General features: G+C 39.2%; 1 protein-coding gene across 7 annotated transcripts in view; it reads left to right on the top strand.

Annotated features, from left to right (window-relative positions):
* Positions 1-18,375, top strand: part of U2SURP (U2 snRNP associated SURP domain containing) — an 80,048-nt gene that overhangs the window by 49,412 nt on the left and 12,261 nt on the right. For 3 of the 7 annotated variants that reach the window (XM_019532968.1, XM_019532967.1, XM_019532971.1), the window contains 6 exons: positions 2,931-3,018; positions 5,246-5,368; positions 6,859-7,015; positions 7,436-7,531; positions 10,207-10,273; positions 12,600-12,762. In XM_019532968.1, the coding sequence (XP_019388513.1) occupies positions 2,931-3,018; positions 5,246-5,368; positions 6,859-7,015; positions 7,436-7,531; positions 10,207-10,273; positions 12,600-12,762 (694 nt within the window). Of the gene's footprint in view, positions 1-2,930; positions 3,019-5,245; positions 5,369-6,858; positions 7,016-7,417; positions 7,532-10,206; positions 10,274-12,599; positions 12,763-18,375 lie in introns of all 7 variants that reach the window. The other 4 variants (XM_019532964.1, XM_019532969.1, XM_019532966.1 and 1 more) reach the window with 2 other exon arrangements.

The raw sequence follows: 18,375 nt of genomic DNA, 5'->3' as shown, positions 1-18,375 counted from the left end.
AGTGCCCCTCCCCTGACTCCTTGCTAATTGATGAGGATGTGTATTCCTCCTTAATATAGAGTGCCATGCCCCCACCTCTTGTTTCCTATCCTGTCCCTCCTGTACAGCCTATAGCCCTTGACATTCACCGCCCAATCATGCGTTGCGTCCCACCACGTTTCTGTAATCCGCACTATGTCCGAGCTGGTGTCAGCCAGCAGGAGGTGAGTTCCTCCTGCTTGTTACCCATAATACGAGCGTACCAGAGCCTTTTCTGTAGAGCTGCTGCTTAGCCAGTTGGTCTCAGGCTTGTAGCGGTACATGGATTTCTTCTGTCCTAAGTGCAAAACTTTGCAATTATCCTTGTTTAACCTTATGAGATTTCTTTTGGCCCAATCCTCCAATTTGTTTAGGTCGCTCTGAATCCTAGCCCTACCCTCCAGTAAATCTTCTAATCCCTTCCAGCTTGGTGTAATCTGTGAACCTGCTTAGGGTGCAATCCATCCCATCTTCCAGATTGTTAATGAAGATATTGAACAGAACAGCCCCAGGACTGATGCCTGGGGCACTCCACTTGATACCAGCTGCCAACTAGATGTTGAGCCATTGATCGCTACCTGTTGAGGCCAGCAATACAGCCAGTTTTCTAGCCACAGTACAGTCCGTTCTTTCAGTTCATACTTCCTCAGCTTGCTTGCCAGAATGCTGTGGGAGACTGTATCAAAACCCTTGCTGAAATTCAAGGTGTATCATGTCCACTGCTTTCCCTGCATCCACAGAGCCAGTCATTTCATCATAGAAAGCCATCAGGTTGGTCAGGCATGATTTGCCTTTGGTGAATCCATGCCGACTGTTCCTAATCACCTTCTTCTCCTCCAAGTGCTTAGAAATGGATTTCTTGAGGTCCTGCTCCATGGTTTTTCTGGGGACTGAGGTGAGGCTGACTGGGTCTGTAGTTCCCTGGATCCTCTTTCTTCCCTTTCTTAAAGATGGGCATTATATTTGCCCTTTCCAGTTTTCCAGGGTCTCTCCCCCACCCCCTCCTTAGTAGCCGCAAGTTTTCAAAGATAATGGCCAGTAGTTCTGCAGTTGCATCAACCAAGTCCCTCAGCACCCTTGGATGCATTGAATGTGGCTCCATGGGCGCATTGAATGTGGCCCCATGGACTTGTACATGTCCAGCTTTTCTAAGTAGTCCCTATACTGTTCTTGTGCCACTGTTGGCTGCTCACCTTCTTCTGAAACTGCTGTCAGGTGCAGTAGTCTGAGAGCCTGTGAAGACTGAGGTGAAAGTCTTTTAACACTTAAGCCTTTTTTGCCTCCTCTGTCACTGGTTTGCCTCCCCCATTTAGTAAAGGACTTAGACTTCCCTAGATCCTCCTCTTGTTGCTGACATACTTGTAGAAAACCTTCTTGTTACCCTGGATGTCCCTTGCTAGCTGTAACTCCAGTTGTGCTTTGGCCTTCCTGATTTCATTCCTGTATGCCCGAGCAATATTCTTATACTCCTCCCTAGTCACCTGTCCAAACTTCCACTTCTTATAAGCTTCCTTTTTGTGTTTAAGCTAACTAGAGCTCTCGGTTAAGTCAAGCTGGTAGGCTGTCATATTGGCTATTTTTCCTGTACGTTGGGATGGTTTGTTCCTGCATTCTCAGTAAGGTTTCTTTAAAATACAACCAGGGTTCCTGGACTCCTTTCTTTCTCAGACTGGCATTCCAGGGGATCCTGCCCATCAGTTCCCTGAGTGAGTCAAAGTCTGTAAACCTCCCTCATTTCAGTAACAGTACCATTGCAATTATGTACTATAATAGATTATATGCCTTCTTTCTTCCTTACTTCCTTTTTTCAGGTCCGTATATTCTTTTGTGCACAAGCTTTCTTTGGCTTGGTTTTCAAAAGTGGATTTTAAGATCCTACATCCATTTTCAACAGTCTTGGCAATTTTCAGTCGTCTTTCAGATGTTATTTCTTAAGCTGTGTATAGATGTAACTTTAAAATGGGTATGGGGAGTTGCTGCTTGAGAATGTGCATGCTTCTGAATTGATACAATAGAGCTAAATCACTGTAAGTTGAACCCTTGAAGTTACAATGGCTTTGCTACACTTGCATTGGCATAGGAGTATCTGATAGCAATACAGTCTGTCACTACCCTTTTGTTTTTAGTTTGTACTTTTTTCTTTTTATAAATTCATTTTTGTTAGCAGATTAAGTAGTTCCATGGAATTAGAAGTGATAACCTATGTCACAAGGAACAGATATTTAGTGGCTTTGTGGGTGGTTTTATTGAACTTATTCCCAAATATACTATTGTAATAGCATAACAAGTAGCATTTGTAGACAGCAGTGGAATTTAAAATTTGAATTTGTCCTTTGAAAGTTTAGGGGATAATTTTGTTTCAGTGCAGGGGAAACTCTTAATAAAATTCCTTGTTGCAGCTCTAAATTGCATCATGGGGCTGAAAGCCAGGGAAAGTGGAGGGGCTGGACTTGGGGACTCCTGGGTTCTCTATCGTGAGTAATTACAGGAGGTTGGAGGCTGCTGAAGTTATGGCATCCTTGCCATAGCATCATGGTTTAGTTTCTGAAGCTCTGCCTGCAGCAGCCCCACCCAAGTCCTTAAGTCAAGCTTTTTAAGGGAGCCTGATGGTGCCCCTCTACTAAACTTTCAAAGAAAACACTGTCTGGCTGGGGTTTTTTTGCTGTAGCCTTTTTAAAGCAGTCTGAAGGGACTAAAGGAGGAGTGCATGAGGATCTCCATTTTAAATTTTTACGTATAATTGTCTTAGTTCAATGGATGGCTTAGAGTTTAGAGGTCTGTGAGAAGAAATATATAAGATGCAGTCCATTTAATAGAAACATGTTTCAGAAACTGTATTAATGATATATACTGCATTGGAATGGCATTTGTCATAGTACAAAATTTAACTAAATGCATGTGTTTAATTCCAGTTTTGAAACAAAATTATGTCAGATATTCTCTGATCTCAATGCTACTTATCGTACAATACAAGGCCATTTGCAGTCTGAGAATTTCAAGGTATGTATATCATTGTTTATTTGACACTTAAAAAGGTGAATTAGGAATATACTTCTTCACAAAAGCATGGGTAAATAGCATGGCTAACACACAAATCCCTTTGTATTTATACAGTTCCATTTCATTTCTTTATCACAAAGGCCCCTCCAGAAGTTACTTTTAATTTACTACAAAATGTGCAGCACTACCAAAAATAAAGTGGTCTGGGTGGCTAGGCGTTCAAAGCCCTCTAGCCTGTGGATGACAGAATTGACACAAAGATACACTCTCCAGCAATGGGGCTGTCATGATCAGCCCCTGCTACCTCCTTTTGCACCGGAGACGAGGGTGAAGGGGCTTCTTGTAACCAGTGGCAGAATCTGATGTGGGGACATAGGCCCTGCCCCCCAAATCAGCCCCTGCTGCAGGGAGACTCCTTACCCTTGCCATCTAACCCAGGGCTGTTTTTGGGCACACTGCAGGGTTGGGGGTAGCTCTGATTGCTGTTCTGTATCCCACGGGGATTGTTCTCTGTGGCTGCTTGCGTGCTGGGACTTTAAAGGAAGTTCCAGCAGCTCAACATGGGGAATCTAGGGATGTAAATATTGTTTAAAGAAGTATCATTTAACCTGCTCTAATTATGTCGGTTAAGTGGTTAACAGATAACACAATAGCTCAGACATGACTGCTACAGAAAGCTGCTCCTGGGGTCTCTGGGAGGAGGAGGAGTTGGGGAGGGAAGGGAGAGTCAGTGGCAAGCCCAGCTACTTCATGTGGGCAGCAGCAGGCAAGGAGCTTTCCCAGTCTGATGCAGTTGCTGGTGGTGCTGGGAGGGAGGAGCACCTGTGAAAGAGCAGCTAATTGATTAAGTCTTGAGTCATTAGGCTGCCTGCTGCATTCCTGTTTACCCTCATAGGCCAGGAGGTACTAGTCCACACCCCTCCCCCCCGCCCCTTTCCCCTTCCCCTTTCCCCTCCCCTCCTCCTTAGTCACTGCTCTGCTTCCCTTCCCCTCCCCACTGGACTGTAATGCTAACTTTTCCCATTCTTTAGGACAATCCAGTCCTTAGTGCTGCAACTACCTGAGTTCACTTTACAGTTAGGGCTGCTCACCCACTGACACTGTAAAGGTCACACAGCAGGCGGCTTCCTGGTGCTGGGCTACTCTGGATATTTTAAAGGGCACGTGGTAGCCAAACGGTCCTCCTTAGTAGAGGAGGCAGGGAGCCAGCTGCTGTCTTTCCCATTTATTTGGAAGTGGGGGGAGAAAGCATAGTACTGTGCAACTTCTGGTGGGTAAAGATGTGACGATGCAAAATTTGTCCCAGCACAATGAAGAAGTTGATGTTTGAATTTGTAACTTTTGTTGCAAATCCTTTGTTTCTGGGGTGGATTAGCTGTTATTTCTTAATCCATTTAACATCTTCATATTACTGTTTGTTGTGGGAAATAGACATATATTCTGCAACAGATTTAATGTCTGGAGTTGCCAAAAATAGTTGTTTTGAATCTGTGCTGAAATTGTGACCTTTCTAAAAAAATGTTTAAAAGAAAAACAGGCTTAAAAAAAGTTTAGTACTTGATAATTAGACTTTATTAAACCCTACAGCATGCTAATTTTCTATTTTAAAGCTAAATTCATTTCTGATTTTCACAAGGTGCAGATAACTATACAATATTTAATGTTTTTCTTGTTGAAAATATTTTATATGCCAAACGCATGTGTTCAGACTTTGCAAATTGTGATTCTGGTAGGAACCTGGCAGACAAGTTTGAGCAGTTGGCTAATTTTTTCATAAATTGTATGTACTTAGAATAAAAATCAGTGTTTAAATGGAAATGATGGTACAGTATTAATTCAGTTATACAAATAACACATCTCTAATTACTTCAATCACATGTCGATACATTCTTCTATATTCTTGTACAAGAAACCACATCTATTTTATTTGGTAAAGATGGTCATTTTGATAGAACTTTTGAATAGAATGATTAATTTCCTTTGCTTTTGGGACTGGCTAGCAGAAAATGAAAGTAATGTAAACTTAATCGGATATTAACAAAACCCAAATGAGGTAGGAAAGAGTTCAGACCTGTTTTTAGGTCACTAGATATTCTGAACATAATGGCATCTTAATATGTACAAATAGAATTATTTAGCAATATCACTGTTATCTCTAATATGTTTCTGATGGTTTGAAATATTTTCTTATGAATTATACTATTTTTTTTTTATCTGCTACTTTTAGCAACGGGTAATGACATGCTTCAGAGCATGGGAGGACTGGGCAATTTATCCAGAGCCCTTTTTAATCAAACTGCAGAATATTTTCTTGGGGCTAGTAAATATCATAGAAGATAAAGAAACTGAGGTAAGTGGTTGGCTTAGTAAAAGTGACACAGTGATGATGATGAAACAACAACAACAAAAAGCAACAAGGATTCTATTAGCATCCTTAGTTGGGTGTGTGAGACTGTTCATGACACAGGTAGTAATTTATGGATTTTGTCAAACCTGAGCTTTTGTCTAGGTATTCAGGTAGAAACTGAAAACTTTTTGCCACATATCCCATAAAAGACATGCACACAGTGGCTTTCAGGTATGGCTATTCCTACCACCACTTGGGTCTTTTGTTACTTTTTACTTACTATAAAGCACAATATGTGAAGTTTCATACAGAAACCATTTAGAAACTGAAGCTAGCATAGAATGTGACAGGTCACTTACTTTCTATTGGATGTACCTTGTAATATTTGTCTGTGAATTTCCAGGTGGCATTTTAGGTGTTGCTTTTGACTTTTTTCACGGCCTAGAAAACTCGGGACTTTGTTACCTGAACCACCTTTTTGACTCCAATGCCATGTGTTACTTGTAGAATTAATAAGTAATTTGAACTTTTTCAGTTGATATCAAAGGAGGGAGTTGGTAAATCATTCTCGAAAATGAAGTTTGTTAAGTTTCCAGGCTAGATGTGAAACATCTTTTTTTAACTTATTTTTGAGGAAGGCTTATGAAGGAATATGATGGATGTGTTATTTGAATGGGATGTACAAACTATTAAGGCATTATTTTGACATTGGGTAATTTCATATTAGAATTCCCATAGCGTAGGGAAGATGTTTGTTGATGTTTTTACATCTGATTTATATATCCCATGTTGGGAAGGTCAACTCAGAGGAAACAGGAAAGTGTTAGGAGGAGTTTCTACTTTATAGCGCTGCTAAGATATAGTATTGAAAAAGAGGTAGACAAATTACAATATAAATGGAAAGTAAGTTTGTTTCCACTCAGCAGTAAAAAAAAAAAAATCCCAAGAAAACATACAAGCCTGAAGAAAACGTGCATGCCTGTTATATTAGAAAAGTTATTTACCAGCTGTTCATTTTGTGTGTTAATACCAGGAATGGTATTAACATTTGCCATCTCCTGGAATTAAAAAAACTCCTATGGAATTTTTCAGTGTCTGTTAGGTATACATCAAGTTTTGCTTCTGAATTCATGCAAGTGGCTCACTTGAAGCAGTGTAGGATTTGTCTGTTCCATTTTTTTGTATAATCAATCTCTTAAACCTCCAAATAACTCGTTGAGAAATTACAGGCTATTGCTTATAATTGTTGTGTAAGAGAAAATGTGGCAATTTCTTCTACTGAAAATCATGTAAGGAGCGAAAATCAAGCTGGAATGCTGCCCTGACTTTTGTATGGTTGGGACTGTTTTGCTTTGTATTTCAAAGGTTTGACACTCTTCTATCTATTTAAAGCAAACAGATTTGTTTTATGAAGTGAAGTAATTAGAAGAGAAATTAAAGAAAATAACCTAGCACACTAGCTAAAGGGATTTCAGGTTTTATTTTGTCTCCAGGAAGTACCAGATGATCTTGATGGTGCCCCCATTGAGGAAGAGCTTGATGGTGCACCATTGGAAGATGTAGATGGAATTCCTATTGATGCTGCTCCCATTGATGATCTTGATGGTGTCCCTATTAAATCCCTTGATGATGACCTTGATGGTGTACCTTGTAAGAAATGGTTTAGTTTTAATTTTGGAATTCTTTAAGTTTCCTAATGTAATGCACAGGAAATATATCTATATTGCTAACTTCAGTGATCACAAGAGTTGTTTTTGGAATAGCAGCAAGAAAACAACATTAAGCAAGATGGAAGGGAAACTAGAATTAAGAATTATGCGAAATAGAAGAATGAATTTAGAATATAATTCTGATTGTAATGTCTTGGGGGACAAGGGCAATGTCTTTTTCTGCATTTACCTACTATAGTTGGGCCATGGCTTTTGTCCCTTTTGTATAAGCAGTACAACTAGCAAGAGCACAAGCTTTTAATTTTTGATTACCCTGCAAGTTCCCTAATATAAGTAAGATTTAAAGACTTTTTGGAGAATTTTCAACAATGATTTTTCTTAATGTTTTTTCCCTTAACAGTGGATACTTCTGAAGATTCTAAAAAAAATGAGCCCATATTTAAGGTTGCCCCTTCAAAATGGGAAGCAGTGGATGAATCGGAATTAGAAGCTCAAGGTTAGTTTGAAGTAATGCCTTAGTTTTAAAGACACTTTCCTAAATAAACTGGAATTGTGATGTTTTTCTTTTTTGTGAGTTTAGTCACTTTCTTCACAGAGGGCATGTCTACATGAGGCACTACTACAGAGTGGTTAATTTGCAGTGGTGCCAGCAAACATCTTTTTAGTGACACTACTGTGCAATAGCCTAATAATGCTGCATAGTAGCATATTATCACTGCCTGTGCTGTGACACTACTGTGCAGTTTTATTGGGCTACTGCACAGTCAGTCTCATGTAGACATGCCCAGATATTTCTAAATAAACCATCTAAATCTATCACACAGCTAGGTTAGTGCAGCCTATCTGAATAAGATATATTGTAGTATCCATTGCATTGTCTCCCTCAGTACTGACTCTTTTTTCAAGTCATGGTCCAATGATTCCTGTTTCTTCACTAGTGTTAAATGTCCAGCAGATATCACCAAACAGGGTTGCAGACAGTTCAGCCAGAATTCCTCTGTTGCCCCCTCTCTTACCCTGTTACCTGTGATTAGCGTGGCCCCACACTTTAGATTGTTCCAATGGAACCAGACGAGATTTTCCTGCAGCTCATCTGCATGCAAATTATTGGAGGGTCTCTGGACTTATGACAAGAACACCTGGTTCCAGTCACGAGTTGAGGGCCAATTAGCACATGAATCCTTTGTTGAAGGGTATCTGGAGTGTACACACATACTGAGCAGTGCTGAGCTATAGCATCACTGTGGCTCTGTTGGGGCCCAGCCTGATTAAGTATATGGTAAAAAATGAGCCTTTTGGCTTTGGACTAATATCATGCATAGTTTGTACTCTATATAAGGAGGTACAAAGGTGCTGCTTAAAAATATGTTTGTGGCCTAAAGCTTGCAACAATTGGGGAAAAAAAAAAAAAGATAAAACGTTTCAGTTCATCCATCAGTGTTTTCAAATTTGCTTTTCGTTTCCATATGCTCAAGGAGAGCAGAAGTGGGGAAGGAGCTACAGGGGAAAAAAGTTGGGGCTGCAGAGGGCAAGGGGGCCACTTGGTCCTCCCCTCCCCCAGATTTTTTTTTTCCTTGCTGTAGTGGGACAAAATCGAGGCAGACCTCTACTAATTGGATCTTATACCTGGAAAATTGTAACAAATTTATATATTTTCCATACATAGTATCTAATTACTGGGGGGTAATCCTATCTTCAGGGTTGCTTATAGCCAAATAGATATGGTAATTATTGGGGTAGCTTACTGTGCATAATGTACAAAGGTTTTTCTTAACTGCTGCTAAACCAATTGCTCCTTGATGTGCAAGAAATTGTGGAAGATTACTAGTGTGGGTTCAAGAAAGATCAACTTGTGTTCAGATGTTTTCAATGAGGTTATTGCTAGAAAATAAATAGGAAGTTGCAAAAGATGTACACCATTTTTTATATAGACTTCATCAAGCTCATAATAGTATTAGAAGATAGTCACAGTGGTCAATCATGGTGGGGTTTGGAATTGAAGAGTCAAGGTGTTATATGAGAATTGATGGGAATCAGTAATGGTCTCAAACAGGGGGTGTGGGGTCACTTATGCTTTTCAGCTTGATGGTTGAGAAGGTTTTAAGAGCTGCTGAAGAAGAAAAAAAGGGTCTGCATCTAAACTGATTGCACCAGGTATTTGCATATGCAGGTGATACCTGCCTAATAGGAGAAGAAATGGAAATGGTAGAAAAGAATAGAGAAATCATAGTCAAATAAGATACGTTTACTGTCAGTGTCAACAAGACTAAATAGATGATCATATCCATAAATAGATCTCAAGATCACAGGAAGGTAAGGTTAGGGAATGAAAATGGGGAGAAGGTAGAGAAATTTAAATATTTAGGAACAGTAATAACTAGGGACAATCAAATAATTCAAGAAATCAAGGCAAAAACAATGCAAATATGTGACTTTTGAGCTTGGATAAAACAGTCAGATCAAGGAAAATGTCAGGGAAACTTAAAATCCAGCTTTTTAAAAAATTGTTCAACCTGGCTTTTTTAATACAAGTGGGAATTCTAGAGGCTAACAAAGGCAATTGGAAACAGGCTGCCAGTATTTGAAAACAAAGTGCTAAGGAAAATATTTGATACAGTACAAGAAAATGGAACATGGAGAGGAGAAGACATAATCAAGAGCTTGTGGACCTTTATAAAAAGATCTGGTATTGTGAGCAAGATAAAAGCACAGAAAATGAAGTGTGCAAGGCATATTGCAAGGACTGAAGCGAGAAGGCATGTGAAGGAGATTTTGGAAGCTGTGAGGTGAAAGTAATTAGAACTTGAGGTGGATGGAGGCAACAATAAGACAAAGATGTGGCAAGGTGGAAGGAGATTTCCATCTCCAATCTTGTGCAGGCTTTAGTTAAGGTGGTTATAGGCCCATGAGGCCTGTGAGATCAGAGAGAGAGAAAGAAAGTAGTTTTGCTATGGAATTCTATTAAATACTAAATCTCAAATATAGATATATGTTCTGGTTTTAAGTTCAGTTTTCAAGTCAGTGAAATTTATTCAATGAATATAGGGGCATTTGAATTAAACAGTGTCATGAGGTTTTATTTTATGAATTTTTATAAATCATTTTACATATGACTGTCAAATTTCAGATGAAAAAAATTTTTTTTTGTAATTTCCCCCACTTCTTCCCCAGCTGTTACAACATCTAAATGGGAATTATTTGACCAGCATGAAGAATCAGAAGAGGAAGAAAATCAAATGTGAGTGTATGTGTGTGTGTATATATGTGTGTGTGTGTATGGCACCTGACTTTCCTTTGGATTAAGCCAGGAAGGCTGAGAGGGGGACATTGGTGTATGGGCAGCTTAGTTTCTCCATATACACTGCCCAGGCTTTTGCGCCTAGGAGAGGTTACTCCAGCTTTGCTTTCTCTCTCAAGCTAGGATTATGTTCAGTGAGCTCATGTCTCACTTGGTGTAATCTTGTGTTGCGAGAGAGATGGATGCCTACTACAACTATTACTGCTAGATTTTCTAGTTTAACAGTCTTTTTTCAGAAAAATAAGAGGTAAAATTGATGCTCTTGAAATATATTAAATGCTATCTTGGAAAATATTTTTGATCAGTTTATATCCAGAAACCAGTAAGAAATCCTTAGCTCTGACTTAGATTTCCCCAGTGCATTTTTATTTATAAGTTAGTTCTAATGAAGTGTTATGGAAGACTGAAAAACTAGCAGTGTGTTCCTTTAAGTTTTAAAGATCTGCTTGTGAAATTGAGTTTTGGGATTGAAAAATACCAGTTTTCTTTGAGAGAGTACCTGTTGGCTCTTCACTTAAAATATTTTTGTTTATGTGAAGAGTAGAGATGATGTCATTTCTGGACTTCTTTGAAAGTAGGATCTATCTTCCTGTAACTTTGATATCAAACTGTAGTTCTATTCTGTGGTTTTAATGGAGAAACAGATCCCAGAATATAGAATGGTTAAACATGAGAATTTCAGACTATTTGTTTTATTCCATATGAAGGAAGAAAAGCTGAAAGATGACATAATATAAAAAGCTGTAACTTTCTTTTGTACCTCAGCTACTTGAATCAACTACTCTTCTGTTCTAGATATATTGAGTCCTTTTAATGCTTAGCCAGCATATATGGCATGATTAATCCCAACTCTAACATGTGACTTTCTTCTTTAAACTATTCATGGACTCTTTATTGATCTAGAATGCCAATACTGGGTTTGCTTCTATATCATCTTATAGTCATTCTACATTATTTCATTGGATAATCCTGAAAGCTTGTACCTTCCCATACTCTCACAAGAAACCTAATCAGGTACCTGCATTTAATCCACATTCCATTACTTCTGTGTCAGGATTTGAACAAAGCCACTGCTTAGATAAAAGTGGAGGTATTTTATAATTTATAAATACATTTTAAAACAGCTATGCATGCTAAAAACTAGTTGTTTCTCAAGCTCATTTCTGAAGTCTGTATCCTTGTGGTGGAAGTTTCACACTCATTTCAGTAATGTGGCTGTTTATTTTCCTTGAGCTTGAGAAAATACTGAGCATGTACAAAATCGGCTTACAGTTTAAAATTATTTTCAACAGTCATTTAAAACCCTTTGTGGTTACAAGTGATATCCAGTTCCTTTGGAAAAAGCCACTTCCACATATGTGACCATTTAAACTTTGAAAACAAGGAAAACATGAAAGTACAGAGATCAGAGGGGATTTTAAGTTGTAGTCCTTTTCAGCAGCATTCACCAGCTTCTAATTTGACTCATTGTTTTTGTAGCAGTGTTGTCAGTTGCATTTTTGGAAGTTATATTTCATATCTCATTAGTGTTAAGTAGGAAGTATCAAATACTTCTTTGCCTCTGAGATTGTTGCATGCCAAACCTATGTTCCTCAGTTTGAAGATTTGCTTTTCTACTTCGAATCAAAAGAACAGCAAGTAACATTTTCACAGATATACTTGTTTGGATATTAATAAATCTTACTCGGTTCTTGTCTTTTGTTCTTCACTCGGTTCTTGTCTTTTGTTCTTCAAGCAGTTTTGAGAGCATCGGTATTAATGTGTTGTTCAACAGCTGAGTTTTCATTTCATGTTGAGATGCAGCACTCTAGTGGCTGTTAAGAGAATATCACTCTAAGTTGATATCTCTAGGTCAGTTCCCAGTTAAAACAGAATCTTTTGTTGGGTTATAGACTTAATTACATTTGAAGAAGCAAAATCATATTGCTTAAAATGATTCTTTGAATAACACGTTAGCTTTATTATGCAAATTATGGACTCCAGCTGAAAACGTAAAGTTCTTAAAAGGGTTTGAGATGTATTTAGATGAAAAGTGAGAATTATCTGAAGCATAAAAATTCATGCTTCATAAGAAAGGCAAAAAATTAGGATAGTTTGACACCATATGTTGTAAATAATGAAGTAACACATTCAAGTTTTCGTATCTCGATTGACATGTAGAGATCACTTAAACTCTTAAAAGACTCAGTCATACAGATGCAAGTAACACTTGTAACATTTAAAAGCCTTATTAGCTAAGTGTATTTTTCACTTTTGCCCTTTAAAGTCAAGAAGAGGAAAGCGAAGATGAGGAGGATACTCAGAGTTCTAAATCAGAAGAACAGCATATATACTCCAATCCCATCAAAGAAGAAATGCCTGAATCCAAATCATCAGTCAAATACTCTGAAATGAGTGAAGAAAAACGTGCCAAGCTCCGAGAGATTGAGGTCAGTATGTTTAAAGAAAACAATAGTGTAGAACAGGAAACTTTATATTTTGAATGAAAGTATTGCAGTCTTGCATTATGGTTTCTGTTAATTCAATGTTGTTGTATTGCACATGAGTATAGTAGGAATATTTACCCACAAAAAAGAAAATGAAGAACTGGGGTAGAGTCACCTATTAAGTGACAACCTAACTTTCAGCTTTGTTTACTTCCTACACTTCTGCTTCAGTTTTTCTTTGCATCCTTCTGTCTAGTTTTTGCTAGTATTTGCTTCTGACAAACTGAAACTTTTCTTAGGCCTTTCAAGTCCCTTTATGGTATTTTCTCTAAGTTGTTCATCTGAAACGCCTTATTTTTTGTTTTAACATCATAGATGGGTACTTTGTGTCGGTCTTTCATCGGTCCTATGGGACGCCTATGCCTGCTATGGGACAGGCAGGTCTGAGTGAGGGAGATCCCCTGCCCTCCATCAATGCTGACCTCATGCAGGAACACCTTGAGAGGTTGGATACCTTCAAGTCAGCCTGTCCTGACAATCTGCACCCCAGGGTACTCAAGGAACTGACGAGCATCATAGCCCAGCCTCTGGCACAGATATTTGAGACCTCCTGGCACTCTGGTGTAGTGCCTGAAGACTGGAAGAAGGCCAACGTGGTGCCTATCTTCAAGAAAGGGAGGAAAGTGGATCCGGCAAACTACAGGCCCGTCAGTCTGACTTCTATCCTGGGGAAGATCTCAGAAAAGTTTATTAAAGAGGCCATCCTTAATGGACTGGCTGCCAACATCCTGAGGGATAGCCAGCACGGGTTTGTTGTGGGTAGGTCTTGCTTGACCAATCTCATTTCCTTTTATAACCAGGTGACCTATCACCTGGATAAGGGAGAAGAGATTGATGTCCTATATCTTGACTCCATCTGGTATCCCATGATCACCTCTTGGCAAAACTGGCCAATTTTGGCCTTGGGTCCACCACAATCCGCTGGCTGGGAAATTGGCTCCGTGGTCAGACCTAGAGGGTAGTAATTGACGGAAGTCAATTGTCATGGTGCCCTGTGACCGGTGGGGTCCCCCAAGGCTCTGTCCTTGGACCCATATTGTTCAACATCTTTGTTAATCATGTGGACATAGGAGTCAAAAGCAGACTGGCCAAGTTCACCGATGACACCAAACTCTGGGGCAAAGCATCCACACCAGAAGACAGGCAGGCGATCCAGGCTGACCTGGACAGGCTTAGCAAATGGGCGGACAAGAACCTGATGGTGTTTAACACTGAAAAATGCAAGGTTCTCCACCTTGGGAGGAAAAACCTGCAGCACTACGGAAAAAAGAGAGTTGGTGGTCAATAATGACCACAAGATGAACAGTGCAGTATGTTTAAAGAAAACAATAGTGTAGAACAGGAAACTTTATGATGACAGGCTGAGAGCCATGGGGCTCTTTAGCCTGGAAAAACGCAGGCTCAGGGGTGATCTGATGGCCACCTGTAAGTTTATCAGGGGAGGCCACCAGTATCTGGGGGAACGTTTGTTCATCAAAGCGCCCCAAGGGATGATGAAGTCGAATGGTTATAAACTACTGCAAGACCTTTTCAGGCTGGACATAAAGAAGCATTTCTTTACTGTCCAAGCCCCCCAAGGTCTGGAACAGCCTGCCATCGGAGGTGGTTCAAGCACTACATTGAACACTTTCAAGAGTAAATTGGATACTTATCTTGCTGAGATCCTATGAGTCCTGCTGACTTCCTGCTCTTCGGGCTAGGGGCTGGACTTGATGATCTTCTGAGGTCCCTTCCAGCCCTAATGTCTATGAAAATCTATGAAATCTATAGCACTAGAAGCCATTGCTTTAAATATCAGGGTCACCAAGCCAGGTGCTGCGGAAGTGGTAACAGAGGGGTTTAACCAAAGCTATCAATTTAGCCTATAGCAATCCATTTTAGTGTATTTAGTATCTATTGCTCCCCTTTTCTGCTCTTAACAGAGTTGCTTGAGCAGCTGGTAAACTCAGAGGGCACAGATTTTCAACCTTTTTTCTTTCCACTAACCTACAGCTGAGTAGAAGTAGATCTAAAAGCCCCTGTTCATCTAACAAATGTAGGCTTTTCCTCACAGGTTACTATACAGAGCTACAGAGACGGGCTTAAAACTTGCAGTTTTCTCCAAATTTTTTTCTGGTCAAAGCTCGGCAAATAGTCTGCAAGCTGACTTTAGCGCACTGTATCAGTAAATGCAAATGGTATTACAAGGCTGCTAAATTGGTTATTACAGATTCAGCATCTTTTGGTAGTAAAACATTGTTTTTATTAATATAGTGTACATAACATTTTAATAGCTTGTACAATAATTACTATCAATGCATTTCTTATATAAAAGCAATGTATAGTCAATACTCAAAGTAAAAGAAAAATATTTTAAGAATGGTCGTTCTTAGTTTCTCCAGATGTGCTTTGATGTACACTGTTTAATGACTCGGGTTGTAAAAATTAAGCCATAAGTGGAAATTATACCCTTCTTGCTTAGCCCACCAGTTTGAAAGTTAACATAGTAAGAAGGCGTTCATATGCATGAAATATAAATTATTTGAAAATAATTTAAATGGAATTTATTTCTTTCCCTGCTTGGTGGCAGTATTTTGCCAAAAATACCTCTCATTATGGTGCTTATAGTGTAAGATCAGATGTAAACTAGCTTCCAGTTTACTGTAACACTGGCTTAACAATCATGAATGGACTTTTGATCAGCCCAGTAATTTGTAATATTATTAATACTTTAATGAATGTTAAAACAAATTGGAAATTTGCTTACTATTTCACAAAATGTGTGTATTGGTAGTGTTTGCAATCATGTTTTTAGCAGTGTTGACCATAGCAGTCTCAGCTGGTACATGTAGTTCAGAGCTTTTAACGTGTCTGTCTTGCTTCTTGGAATACATTGCCATTTTGGTTTGTGTTCTGGCATCCTTGGAGATGCTTTTAAAAACGTATTTTATAGAAAAAGTTAGACTTTGCCCTACCTTCTGAAAGTTATCCTTGATAAGAGCTGAATTTAGTTCAGAATCATAGTAGACCATTCTTTTTTACTCCACTGCCAAAACTGAATGAACTTTGAAACCTGGTATGTTATTTGCCCTTTTTGAGAAGCACATCCATAACCAGGTTTGGAAAAAAAAATCTGAGTTGTACAATAATTTCCCAGTGTACATTTGGCACCTAAAAACTTAGTGGAATCTGATAAAGCCCTGTCCTTACCGTCAGCGTAGTCTCTGACCTTTTTGCAGTTGGGATAATTTGCACGCGTCTCCTTGAAACTTGCGGAATGGTTCTCTTCCCCCTAGATAATTTAATTAGTTGTTTATCTTGGCAGTTTGGACAACTAGTGATTTCAATGTGAATAGATAACCTGCTGCCTGTTAACCCAGCCTTTGGGAAAACTCAGTGTAGCAAAACAGTACCAGCGTCAAAGGTTGGAATTAGCTGTCTTTATGCCTGCATATATAGCTAGTTAACCTTGGTCAGGGGTAAATTCTTTCCTTCCCCAAGCACAATTTTTCTCATTGAGATGCTAATATAAAAAACATATACTAAAAGCTAACATCATGTAACAGCAGTTTACAGTTTCCTTTTAAGTGACAAAAAGATTGTTGCATTCATTTGGCTTTTCATTTCAACTTAAATCAGGAAACATTAAGTTAAGGTGCTTGTGCATTGATATATCCCACGTGCGTGAAATGTACACTGCACTTAAGGATTTTTAGTGTAAATCCTTGCAGGGATGATGCATGCACTTTGCACCCTTCCTTGTGCCTCTGGCCAAGAGCATGAAAAGCACAAATTAACCTCATTCTTCCTCAGTTTCTTCTTGCTGCCCATTCTGCAAGTTGGAGCTTTTCATTTTGCTTCAAGCGCCTGGTCTTTTCTTTGCAAATCGTTGCTGTCTTGCATATAAATATTTTGTAGAGTAATTTATTAAATTACTTATCTGTTTTAAAAATGATCTTGGTCTGAAAAGGGAATTGCTTATTTTTTCTGACATTGCGGAAGTTTTCTGGCCTAAAATAGTGTTCTGTTTGTGAGGCTCCTATGCTCATAACTGATGGGCATACTACATACTTGGTTTGTCTCTGGAGAAGCATGTGAAAAGAAAAAGGTCGTGCCTGGAAGTCTTCTCAAGAACAGAACCCAATAGTCTTGAGAAGTGCATCTTGGTGTTTGATGGAAAAATCTGTGTATTCTTACCGTGACCCCAGGCTCTTGCGAGTTGAAAGATAGGACTTGGCTTGGCCCAGAAATACTTCATCAGCTCCCTGTACTTCAAAGGGAATAAAATGGTGTTCCTCACACATTGCACTGAGAAGAAACAGCATTCCTTCTCATCTGGACTTTCTTCCATGTACCTCAGGCTTTCTGCTTCTCGTGGCTTCTAAAGAGATTTCCAAGTCCAAAAAGCCCTTACTTGACATCCATAATTGCATTAATACACATTGTTTGCATGAAAAATTTGATTCTTTGGGGTACTCTTCATACCTCCGCATCTTGTACTTTGTCTTAGCTCTTTCTGAGCCTCCAAGAAAGTATCAATTCAACTGGTAGAACATGTTTTCAATGTTGACCCCTTTAATGAAGATCTATAGGATCTAGAACAGCAGCTGCTTGTGTGCAACATCTTCCCAAGTATGACACTGTAGTACTGAAAATAACTTCTCTGATAATTTTTTTAAGCCTTTTAGGAACTGATGTATAGATTGGCCCTGGCATTTGGAGTTCTAGCCTTAAAAGAATACAAGATACACTTCAACAACCAGCATAGATACATTTTGTTTCAACCCAGGCACATCTGTGCCTTCAAAGGCATTACAAATTCCAGAGACAACAAGTGTTTATTCAGTTATCCTCATTTTGACCTCCTAAACCTCTAAACATACCTCAGAATACTGTGTCTGAACAGGAGAGTCAATTTCCTCCTTGTGGGAGATGTTTACTTTGCTTGCTTAGTGCTTATAATTTGATTATTACAAATCTGCCTTCAGTCTTCTTCTGAAGACGTCAAGATGATCCTAAGGTGGGGTGCATCTGTTAATAGAGTTCTCCAGCAGTGAAAGTACCTTTTAGCAATCACTGGACTAGGAACAGACATTCAAAAAGCTGAAGTCTGAATTGATTCAATCAATGCAGGTTACTCTAACCTGCCTAGGTTGAACCAATTTGCAACTGCAGAGACATTTTCTCTGGACTGAGGAAATGCCAGCACATGCCTGCAGTTGCTCAGGCCAGGAGCTGGAGGGCACTAGAGCGCATGCTTAGCTGCAGGGAAGCTGTGCTGGGGGAGAGGAGGGGCATGGGGACAGTCTGGATTTTTCCTCCTGTCTAATGAAAGAACTATTGTAGGTTTAGTCAGTGAAACTAACAGGTGCCTGTCAGTTCAGTCATTGAATGACTGGCCATCTTTGAGAAGGGTTGTTCACAGCAAGTATGCTTGATCTGAGCCAAAAGGCTGAGAAGCAGTGAAGAGTCAAAAAGGCCCCAGCAGAATAACTTAATTGTCAAAACTGGATTTTTTTTTTCATTTTATATAGCTCAGCAGCAAATCTCTCCACTTTAGGTATCTGTAAAAAAAAT

The sequence above is a fragment of the Crocodylus porosus genome, unplaced genomic scaffold (assembly GCF_001723895.1).
Source record: "Crocodylus porosus isolate Cpor-Errol unplaced genomic scaffold, CroPor_comp1, whole genome shotgun sequence".
Lineage (NCBI taxonomy): Eukaryota > Metazoa > Chordata > Crocodylia > Crocodylidae > Crocodylus > Crocodylus porosus.
The sequence above is the reverse complement of the archived record's forward strand: the minus strand, read 5'-3'. Positions and strand labels throughout refer to the sequence as shown.